Source organism: Pholis gunnellus (genome assembly GCF_910591455.1).
Source record: "Pholis gunnellus genome assembly, chromosome: 10".
Taxonomy (NCBI): domain Eukaryota; kingdom Metazoa; phylum Chordata; class Actinopteri; order Perciformes; family Pholidae; genus Pholis; species Pholis gunnellus.
The window spans coordinates 10,978,490-10,990,612 of NC_136537.1; the positions used below are offsets into that span (position 1 = coordinate 10,978,490).

Below are 12,123 nucleotides of genomic sequence, written 5' to 3' on the forward strand. Positions count from 1 at the left end.
GAAACCGTTTCCACGAACAAAAAGAAAAGGACATTTCAAATGCAGTAACTGTGTTATAACATTAAAAAACAGACAATCCTCACCTTGTTTCTGGTCATTTACGTTCTTTCAACTATTTGAGGATGATGATCACCTCATAATTTCTTAGCTTGATTAAAACCTACTAGACTTACTTACAGAATGTCTTCACTTTACTGTATCGGTGCATTCATACTATAGTTAATGTATTGGTTGTTTTGCAATGGTAGTTAACTCAAATATCTCTTCATTGTCTTTATGCTGAAAAGAGAATTATTATTATTTGTTGGAGAATTTAAGGAAGTAGTGATGCCAGTAAAACTTATGTATAAAACTCTGTATAACTTCTTTTGCAAGAGACAATAATCATGTGCACTTGTTGATGTTGCGATAATTGAACACTGCAGGCAATACAAATGTAGGTAGGACAGTAAATAACCAGTAACCCTGTGACAATGCAATGCTACAGCATAAATCACAAATACAAGTTTGGGTTTTTCAGTAAATGGCTCGAGAATGATTTTTAAGGACGCTGAATAAGATCATAAGTCTGTGTCTACCTCCTATCATTTCGTCTTTCTCTTCTGGTGCTGCAACATCTAGTCTGTTGTCATAGTGCACAGACATGTCTGATCCTGAAAGACCATGGGAAAAGAAAACTACATGCAGATGATCCGTTTTTGCAGATTCATGAAAGCTATCGTTTCCTTTAACTTCTTTTCCATGGTCTTTACAGGCTTCCTTTCTAATCTGCATTAGTCTTTGTAATTGTGTTAACGTAATTCTAACCAAAGACAATTAGATGGGATAAAGTATGTCTTCACTCTCAAGTACCTTCTTGCTGTTGTATGAGCATGTTTCAACAGGCTTGCTGTGGAAAAGCACAGCCTGCACTTATCTTAAGCGATCCACATAGTATGAAAAAAAGCTCAGCCACTGGTCCATGTGATGCATCCCCAAAGCAAGTTCATACTGCAAAGATACAAGCATCATGTACACGTTTTGTAATTACATGCCTTTTAAACAAGTATAAATGTGACACCCCACATTTATACATTAGAACTCAATGTTCAAACATAGAAAATATTTCATGGGAATGTGGAATGTGTAGCACCTGAAGCGGATCCACTCCCTTTTTTGTCCCCCTGCAGGCTTAGACCTGTTGTAATTGTAGATACAGGTTTGGACTGTGAGAAGGGTTGACTCAACCATTCAAAATTCAATTTAAATATATGTTGTTCATGTGCAGCCAAGACAAACTGACTATGCATGCTCAAACAAGTGTCAGTTATTCAAAAATAGAACTTGGACATCGCAACAGACTTTCATTGAAGACCCTTTTCTACTCAGCCAAACATGGTAACATGAGTAACAGGAGAGCAAGTTCTATAAATATTTAGTTACCGTTAGACAAACTGACTTTTGCTCATAATGGTGAAACACGCACAAATTGCATTCTAAAACCTTCCATTGCCGACTGTATTTAGTTTATATCGTTCCCTTATTGTGAACACGATATTGTTCCCGAGTACTCCATATGAATAGGTAAAGCTTAAATGTCAGACCAGTGCACTCAAACTGCCCCAACTTTCCTTTCTGACCACTTCAGGGAAAATGTGCAGATTTTCTACGAGCGTTGTATAATTACAATGCGGGTAGTATTAACAAAGTTTAACTTCCCTCCATGTTAAGCGCACCCAGAGCTCCCAGCAGTACTCCGTCAGTTGACGTGACTTTCACCGGCCCTTGGGTTGTTGTTGTGCATTATTTGTATACCTGCATGCAGAGAGAGGGGCATTGTGTAGCCTAATGCTGGAATCGGACAGTCAGGCCTGGTCTACTTAAAATATGAGCCAGAATACAGTGCGGAGAAATGACAGCATGTGGAAGAGGCCTAGAGTCAAGCTGTGGCCTTCTACTGCACAGAGAGCCCCGTTTTATGGAAGTACCATATTTTCAGCAGTGAAATACTTGAAAAGTATACCCGAGCTTTAAATATTAATATTTTCATTTGAAAATGATTAAGACAATGTCCAGCGCTTACATTAGAAATAATTTTGTCATGAGAAAATCAGTTCAAAAAGAGTTTGAAATACACAAATACAACTCACATTTGATGTATCCATTTTTATTAAGTAAAAAAAAAAAAAATCATCTGATGCGTCATCTTTCAGAAAATGTTCTGAATGTTAACATTTACAAGCATACTCGTGGTATTGTTAACAATGTAATATCTTACATGGCTTTCCATTAATACAGTCATTCATGATTCCCCTCATTTTACAAAATAATATTGCTCAGCTCAGCTCTTTCTAAACAGCACGGGAACAAAAACATCTACATAGGATTACAGACGGATGTTTCCCCAAAGCATCAGCCCAAACACCATCTCTAATCAAACATGGCGGCACAGAAAACAGGCAAAGGCGGATATGATGAACAAGATTACAAATTAGAGGAGCAGGTAACCGGGCAGGACAGAGAGAGCTGAATCATGACAGTCGTGTTTGTTACTTTTTCGCTTTCCCTTTCTGGGCTTTCTTCTCTTTCTTCTCTGCTTCAATTTCTGTGTGATCACAAGAGAGAGAGAGAGAGACAAGAGATGAGGTGATCAACCTATAACTCAGTCTGGACATCAGAGATTAGTCCTCAACTGTTGGCAAGAAAACAAAATCAATATAGCACTGTGTTTAAACATTAGCAACCTTGGAAGAGAAACAGAATCTCTAAATCAAAGCTGCAGAGGCAGAGATATAATACACGTTAGTGTCTAGCACAGGGCAAGCTCCAAAAACAATGGATCTTCCATTTCCCATAATGCAACTCAATAACATCTTGTATTAGATAAATGCCAACTTTGTGATACATTTGTAGTCATTAAGCCTAACTCACTATTCCAGATGGCATCTGTTGTGTGCTCCCAGTAGACCACACAACACCAAAAAGCTATGCAATAGAAACATACTGTGCAATAAAAAAAGAAAAAATACCCTGTCTGTATATATCATTTTAATTCTTTAGTTAGTGGATTTTGTACTTTTTTACTTAGTTGATACTCTTACTGTTTATTACTTGTTGCTCTTGTGTTTTACTCTGTATCTTGTGTGCACTGTCCACTTTGCTGCTGTGAATTTCCCCACTGTGGGACTAATAAAGGATTATCTTATCTAATCACTATGGTATCAGATTAAGACAGCTCCCTTCAGAGCCACAGAGGACAGCACACCATTGTTCTCACAGGCGGTCTAGTAATGTATAGTACATGCAGAATGTGTTAAGGCGTGGCACAGGTTTGAAAATCAACTTTGAAATGAACAAAGAGGATTTCAGTAAAATAATTACAATTTCATAAGAAACATTTATAACAAAGCCGGGTTCCTCCTTCCACTACAGCATAGCTCTCCTGAGAAGAAGAAATAAAATCACAGTTGAAGGCTCAGAAAAAGCTGACCTGCACCAGCAGTGCCACCTGATTCAGTGCCTCCCCGCTGACATAACGGTCAGGGCTGTTTGCCTCACTTTAAGTCTTCCTGCTGCTCCATGTCAGGTTAGCATTAAGCAGAACAAGGACAAGCTCACAGGAAGTTGGTTCAAGGAGCTGAAGGAACCCGATTGAGGGCGGATCAGATGGATTTGAAACACCTACCTTCTTTAGTGGGAAGAGCGTTTTTCTCTTTTGTTTGAGCCTTCTTGAGCTTGCCCGCGTTAAACTCCTCCAACTCCGCATTGAGTGGCTCTTTCATGCATTTCTAATGTAAAAAAAAAAGAGGGAGACGGAGAGAGCAAAACAATAAAAAGTAAAAAGATTGAAATCAAAACAGATTTTTAAAATTAACATGGCATGATCAAGTGTTAAGAACACAATCCCATCACTCGAGATGCAGTATGAAATCAAGCTCCACCTCAGTTTAAAAAGACAGTACTGGGCTGAACTCTGGCTGTAAGCCAGTCACAGGAAACAACACGCACCTATGACCTACTGGCTCACGATGAACAAAGAGCTTGAATGTGGCGTCATGTTACACTGTAGTGTTATTTACAGGTATTCAGTTACACATGCGTCTGGGGATTGGAGGGAAACCTGCCGTATTGAACATTGATCTGCATTTGTGTAGTCATTGAATGGAAATGCCAATTTTATTTATATAAACGTAAACCTTTAGGTGCTTAGTAGACTATTAGCAGGATTTCAAAGGTGATTCTGTTTTGTCCCCGGAGACAATGACGTGATTTCAGTGCAGCGTCTATTTCTATGATGCATGCGTTTCAATATTTCTCTCCATTTTATCCCCTTTGTAACATTTTTTTTAAAAGCACTATAAATAAAACAATAAAATGCATTATTATTCAGTACAGGAGTAATATGTTAACATTTTTGAGTATGTGTAAGGACTAATCTGGTAGCTGTCCTACTGATTGTTTGTATAATCCTGTAAACAAAGCGATACAGTAGTCTGACCCGATTTACATAAATGCATGGACCTGTTTTCTGAGAATCAGTTTGAGATACGAATGTCAACGTTTATATTTTTAAAGTGATAAATTGCTGTTCTGGTGATTTTCAAAATTGAGATCAGCATCCAAAAATACCTAGGCTTGCACACTGTATTTTAGAGACAGTGATGCCAAGTGTGAATACATTTCCTGTCGGACTTTTAGGATCAACTACGAATATATCGGTCTTGTCTGTGCTCAGCTGTATATAAAAGTTTCTGAACATCCAGAAGTCAGAATCATTAAGAGAGTTAACAGGACTGAGATCATCGGAGGACAGGGATATGTAAACCGGTGTGTTATCAGCATAGGAATCGGACGATATATTGTGTTTCTTTGCGATAACACTAAGCAGGAGTACGTGCAAAAGAGGCCAAAGAAGCAAACTACAAGGAAGTAAGAGCATAGTTGGAAAAAGATATGCTCCAGTTTTACGGAGGAATGCGTCAGCATGGGCCAACAAGTTTCATGAGAACAGAACATGTTTCTAGAAAATGTAAGAGAAAAGACAGACACCGTGTTTTTGCTTGTAACACTACACCGTTGAGAAATTCAAGGCAGAGGCGGAGATGACGGACCGTATTCATAATTGGAGTAAGAGCAATCACGGCAGGTACTTACCTCTTCGATGGCGATCTTCTCTTGCGCAATTACTGTGTGATCACAAGAGAGACAAAAGGTGAGGTGACCAATCAATAACCGAGCCGTAGGTTCAACAACTTTAATCAAAGATCAGATTTGTTTGTCAGGACAAGAAAACGAAGTGATATAGTACTCTGTATAGACTATCATCCTGTAGTAATAAATGTAATACCCCCAACTCTGATGTACACAACACAGAACCATGACCTAAAGCGTCAGTGTCAAATATGTGAGATGGTGTGTAAGATTATCAGGTGTGTAAATACTGCAGGGCAAATAGTTAAAGACATACTGCACTACGGCTTTCTGAGATTATTTTGCAGTCTTCAAGTCTAACCCGTTTTCCATGATGACATCAGATTTAGAGAGCTCCTTTCAGAGCCAAATACGATGTCATCATCATGTCAGGTTAGCATTAAGCAGAACAAGGACAAGCTCACAGGAAGTTGGTTGCGTATCCGTACAAGGAGCTGAAGGAACCTGGATCAAGGGCGGATCAGATGGATTTTAAACACCTACCTTCTGGAGTTGGAAGAGGGTTTTTCTCTTGAGTTTGAGCCTTCTTGAGATTGCACGCCTTAAACTCGTCCAACTCCGAATTGAGTGTGTTTTTCATGCATTTCTAATGGAAAAAGTGGGAGACGGAGAGAGCAACAAAATGATTGAAATCAAAAAACAGATAAACAAAAAAACATTGCATGATAAAATGTTAAGAGAATGTTCGAGAAAGATTAAACCCACAATCCCATCATCACTCAGTGCAGTATGAAATCAAGCTCCACCTCCGTTTAAAAATAAAGCACTGGGCTGAAGATACACGAACCTACTTTATGAAACAAACCACGGGGAAGTAAAAGTATAGTTGGAAAATGATCTGCTGTAGTTTTGTGATGAAAGTGAGCATGCATGGGGAAAAATAAATAATTCCAGAACATATAAGACTAAAGCAAGACGACCATGATTTATGCTCAGATCCTGCTTGTAAAACTACAGAGTTGAGAAATTCACAGAAACCAAGAAGGAAGCGGAGATGGCGGACAGGATTCCTAATTGGAGGAGGAGCAGGTAACAGAGCAGGATTGAATCACAGGAATCATGGCAGGTACTTACCTCTTCGATGGCGATCTTCTCTTGCTCAATCACTGTGTGATCACAAGAGAGACAAAAGGTGAGGTGACCAATCAATAACTGAGCCGTAGGTTCATCGACTTTAATCAAAGATCAGATTTGTTTGTCAGGACAAGAAAACAAAGTGATACAGTACTCGGTATAGACTATCATCCTGTAGTAATAAATGTAATACCCCAACTCTGATTTACACAACACAATGATCTAAAGCGTCAGTGTCAAATATTCTAGCTGGTGTGTAAGATTATCGGGTGTGTACCGACTGCAGGGCAAATAGTTAAAGACATACTGCAATACGGCTTTGTGATTCTTTTGTAGTCTTCAAGTCTAACCTGTTTTTCCTAATGAGATAATTAGATTTGGAGAGCTACAAAGAAGATATCACTGCGTTCCAGATGGCACACTATGTACGTACATATATACGGCAGCTTCCTTTACAAAGTATGTACTGTTGCATACAGTATGCATTCAATTGGGACTACTTTGTCATAAAATTATACCTTAATCCTCTCAGTCATACATCCACAGCGGAGAGGATTGTGGCTCAGAATAGCCAGAAAAGTAAGCGGACTTGCATACTGAAAAATGCACCCGGATGAATTGGGACATCCTGGTATTTTTGGCATACTGTATGTGACATACTAAATAGTATGGTAGTATGGGTATTGGGAACCCACAGTATATAAATAGTGTTCACAGGTTGTATAGTAATCTTCATGACACGTTAACTTAACTTTGTATGAAAAATCTATGAAGTGCCCCTTTAATGTAATGTCTGACTATTACTTCAGCAGCAATGTACAACACGAAGCCATGAAGTTAAATGTAGACTGTGTCAAGGCGTGGACCTGGAGTCAAAATCAAAGATTTGATTTTTGTAAAATAATTACTATTTCATGAGAAACATTTAAAACAAAGCAGGTTCCTCCTTCCACTACAACATAGCATAGCTCTCCTGAGAAAAAAATAAAATCACAGTTTAAGGGTCAGAAAAAGCCGACATGCACCAGCAGTGCCACCTGATTCAGTGCTTTGGAGCCTCCCCACCGACATAACGGTCAGGGCTGTTTGCCTCACTTTAACTTAAACTCTTCCTGCCGCTTCATGTCAGGTTAGCATTAAGCAGAACAAGGAAAGGCCCACAGGAAGTTGGTGGTGTACCCGAACAAGGAGCTAAAGGAACCAGAATTAAGGGAGGAGCAGATAGATTTTAAACACCTACCTTCTGGAGTTGGAAGAGGGTTTTTCTCTTGTGTTTCAGCCTTCTTCAGCGTGCACGCCTTAAACTCGTCCAACTCCGAATTGAGTGTGTTTTTCATGCATTTCTAATGGGAAAAGTGGGAGACGGCGAGAGCAACAAAATGATTGAAATCAAAAAAGAAAAAATTAACATGGCATGATAAAAGTTCAGAGAATGTACGAGAAAGTATAAACACGCAATCCCATCATCATTTCATCACTCAGTGCAGTATGAAATCAAGCTCCACCTCCCGTTTAAAAAAAGACCGTACTGGGCTGAACCCTGGAGTTATGTAAGCCAGACACAAGAAGCACAAACCTACTTTATGAAGCAAACCACGGGTAAGTAAAAGTATAGCTGGAAAATGATCTGCTTTAGTTTACCATGATTTATGCTCAGATCCATGCTTGTAAAACTACAGAGTTGAGAAATTCACAGAAACCAAGAAAGAAGAAGACATGATTCCTAATTGGAGAGCAGGTAACGGAGCAAGATTGAATCAGAGGAATAATGGCAGGTATGTTCCAGGTACTTACCTCTTTGATGGCTATCTTCTCATCATCAATCACTGTGTGATCACAAGAGAGACGGACAGACATGAGGGGACCAATCTATAACTGAGCCATCGGTTTAACAACATACATCAAAGATCAGCCCTAATTTATTGTCAGGACAAAAAATCAAATTGATGTAGCACTGTGTTGAAACATCATCATCCTGTGTTAATCCATTAAAAACTCTTATTTACACAAGACCGAACCATGATGATCTAAAGCAAATATTCTTGATGGTGTGTAAATGTATGCAGTATATGCAGCAACCGATTTGTATGCGTTTTTGAGCTGTAAACTACATTATACGATTGTACTGTGATTAGACGCATCAATGCTGGTGTTAATACTGACATTTCTTAATAAAAATCTGCATCGCAAGGCCAATAGCTATACAGTCGACCTGTTGGGACTCAAATAATTTATAAGAAATAGAACGATAACACCCACCCCTTAGTCCTTACCGTAAAATGTGATTATTTACATTATTGGGGATATGCATTATGTCGAGTCCCCACAACGCAACTGTGTAAACAGATTTATGTTTAAACTCTCCTCTTCCCGCTACCAGATCCAAGGTGAGGCCTTTTTATTGTGCAGTAAATTATCTGGGCCACCGACTTATTGCTCTCATAAAGTGACTCCATTTTTTTTTTTTTTGTTCGCCCCATAGTTGGAGCGCATGAAGCTCCATTTGCTCCGTGGCCGCTTAACAAAGACGGAGATCTTTTGATACATTTTCCCTTTGAACAGGTTGGCATGAAGCAGAACAAGGACGAGCTCTCAGGTAGCGGGGCGTGTACCTGCAGTTAATCAGTAAAACAATGTTTGCGCTTGACTTTCATAATGACAGGCAGGGAGAAGTTGGACTGTGACGAACAAGGAGCAGAGGAAAAGGTGGAACCTGGCACAAGGGCGGTTTCTCTGTGACACATACCCTGAACCGTTGGAAGACAGTTTTTTTCTTGCGTTTCGATCTTCTTGAGACTACCCCTTTTAAACGCCTTCACCTCCCCAGTGACTGGACATTTGTTGCTCATTTTGGAAGAGTTCTACGGGAGAAAAGTTTGAGAGAGAGAGAAGGAAAACGTGATCTCATTATCATTTCATCACTGAAGACAGCAGTAGGCTACAATCCCACACAGGTATGCACATTAAGCCCCACCTCTCTTAAAACAACAACAAAAAGAGTACTGCGCTGAACCCTGGAATTCACCATTAACCAGAAAAGCTAGTTTACCCCCCCCCCCCCCCCCCCCCCCCCCTCCTCCGCTCGCGATTAACAAACGCATCCAACAAAAACAGCTCGCGAGCAGAAGAATGCGGCGTCCAGGAAACCTCTCAGACCCCACCCCAGTAAAACTGAGTAATCCACATGACCGTAAAGTAACTGTTGAGGAAAGTCTTCGGCCTGTAGCAGAAATGTTGAATAATACCCACTAACTTTTAAAACGAAACAATATTTCTTAACATTAACAATGTTTGCATTACTTTACAATGTTTGGGCGTCTTTTTTTGAGCGTGCGAGCTGATAAAACAGAGATAATTCAGAATAACTTTACCTGGTGCAGAAGTGCGCAGCGTCCTTAGCAGGTAAAAAATGCGTCTGTGTGATGTGTCCAAAGCCAGCGCTTTAAGTAGAGACAACACGCCCTTTTGCACGCCAAAATGGACACGAATGCTCCAGCTCCTATTGGCTCCCAAAGCTCAGTGGAAGAATTGTGATTGGTCAATCTTGATGCCTGGGCAGAACTGATCGCTGTTCGTTCTTGCGCAGGAATGTGTTGCAATCGTTTTGATCAGTTGTTCCTCCCCTCACCTGCGTAAAGTACTACTGAGCTTCCATTATAGTGGGTCTGGCTGATTTTTATTTTACACACACACACACACACACACACACCATCTAATGGACGAGTTGTGACATGACATGGTTCGACAAAAATCACAGAACATCACAGACACTTTTTAAATGCATGATGGATAACATTTATTTATGAATGCACTTTGAGGTGGAAAAAAAGTCTGTATTCTGCAATAATTAATATGTCACTCCCTGTTCATTTCACAGGAAGGCTTGGCGATTACAGACATTTTTTCTTTCACAGTAAAACAGTATTTTTTTAATCGGCTACATTGTGAAAACACTTGTTTATTCCAGCCATTGGCTCGTGGCGCTGGAGCTGGCCCACATACGAGGTGGGAGGCAGGGTACACCCTGGATGAGATGGCAGTGCTACATAGCAACTTAGTTTCCAACTAACGTAACCCGAATGTCTATATGGACCCCCATGCAGACATGCGGAGAACATACAAACTCCACACAGGGAGTGCCTATCTTATTTTTTTGCTAGTCCTTTAATTCACATGCAATATTTATTTCATACAAGAAAATTAAATAATGTATTGACAATACACCATAAACATGCATCTATCTCCCTTTATGCAGTTAAAGGGAAACTACAGTGATGACAGGTGGTCAAGATATCCTAGCCTTTAGTGCACGTATGGATCCTACTTTTAATCCATATTGAAAACAACATTGTTGCCAAGCTGGTAAATAACCACCTTTAACTAAATCCACCACCCAATTTGTAATGCATGGTTTCTGCTATAAATTGTAGTCTCCAAACCAGCTCATCAGGCTGTAGAACTCCAGCATAATGTTGGACTGATTGGTGACAGTTGTTGGATGTTGTTTATTCCCCATTTATTTCCTGTAGTTTCTTCTTTCTACGACCAAAAGTATGCAAATAACAAATAAGCAAAGTAACTCCAAAGCCACAGAGAACATGACTCGACTGTTGATAACCTGAGTATGATGAGTAAACTGACTTTGATGAGTTAAACTGGTAACATTCCCCATTAAGAAAGTATAAATACAAGGCACCTGATTCACCAGCACCACATTTATATTATCAATATATTTAACTTTGATAAATACTTGGCCACCACCCTTTAGAAGCCGCAGTTCAAGCCCTGGCAGTAGTGACTTGACCTTGCTGGTGACTTCTGATACATTGGACGTGGTTGTTTTAAAAAAAAATATTTCAGAATGTAAAAAAAGTTTTTTTCTGCAGTAAAAACTATTGTTTAATTTAATTCTTTAACCTGAACGTTTCTGCTGCCTGTCGTAGATAGCAGTGGCGATTCCCCATGTAATACACGACCTCAAAATAACCAGTGAACCTCCTCTGTACAGCAGAGCAACACTCCGCTGCCGAGATTCCCACAGAATCCTCCAACAAGCCGTGACCCCTTTCACCTCCCCTCCCACCTGTGCCTGCATGTTTGCCACTAGCACCGACAGTGGGTAGAGAGTCAAGCTGATGGCCATGGAGGTCAGCGTCCCCGAGATGAAGGAGGAAACCACTGGAGAACGCCCCTGTGCCTCCACGACAGCACACATCGGCCCCTTCAGGCCAAAGTAGAGGGAGCTGCCGAGAGCGTTGCGGGCTGTGATGGGCAGCAAGGCTCGGTAGAACCCTGAGGCCGGCCTCTGTGCCTTCAGCCTGACAAGAACACTCTTCAGGGTGGGTAGATGGCGGTCGTTTTGGCCGTTTTGCAACACATTCTGGACGCGTTCAAAGGGGGTAAAAACCACAGCTTCTACCATACCTGCACCAAACCCAGCCAGAGCAGGCAGGGCAGAGGTGAAGAGGACATTTTGGGATGACAGGGAGAGCTGGCAGAGGAGGGTGTCCTGGAGGCCAAAGAGCAGCGTGCCATTCAGGGTCCTCATGAGTAATGGTGGGGCCACGCCCCTGTAGAGCTTCACAGGTCCCTCTTTGAGGAGCTGTCCCACGGCCTGCTGAACCGGGGTGTTGTGGATTTGTTGACGGAAAACAGTTTTGTAGACAGGGAAGACAATGAGGGTGGGGAGGGTGGATAGCAGGCTGGAGGTCCCTCCGTGCAAGTAGCTGTGGAAACGAACCATTGGATCCCTGCAGCCCCCTGCATCTTTGCTGTCAGGGCTTCCTGCCATCCTTGAGCGGAGTAAAAATTGAATCACAAATCATTTCAGTGCCTAACAAAAGGACAGTCATACTGAGA

At 40.8% G+C, this 12,123-nt stretch overlaps 2 protein-coding genes across 2 annotated transcripts; both read right to left on the reverse strand.

Moving 5' to 3' along the window:
• Positions 1–2,125: 2,125 nt before the first annotated feature.
• tmsb1 (thymosin beta 1) lies at positions 2,126–9,758 on the reverse strand. The gene is made up of 9 exons (XM_079167678.1): positions 9,636–9,758; positions 9,011–9,125; positions 8,059–8,090; positions 7,505–7,607; positions 6,265–6,296; positions 5,674–5,776; positions 5,134–5,165; positions 3,665–3,767; positions 2,126–2,584 (listed from the first exon to the last, which is right to left on the reverse strand). The coding sequence occupies exons 2-9, from the start codon at positions 9,111–9,113 to the stop codon at positions 2,529–2,531; spliced, it is 564 nt and encodes a 187-aa protein (XP_079023804.1). The 5' UTR covers positions 9,114–9,125; positions 9,636–9,758; the 3' UTR covers positions 2,126–2,528.
• A 1,418-nt stretch (positions 9,759–11,176) lies between these two features.
• LOC306701890 (solute carrier family 25 member 53-like) lies at positions 11,177–12,055 on the reverse strand (the record flags this gene model as incomplete). Its single annotated transcript, XM_079167321.1, has 1 exon — positions 11,177–12,055. The coding sequence occupies one exon, from the start codon at positions 12,053–12,055 to the stop codon at positions 11,177–11,179; it is 879 nt and encodes a 292-aa protein (XP_079023447.1).
• Positions 12,056–12,123: the final 68 nt, after the last annotated feature.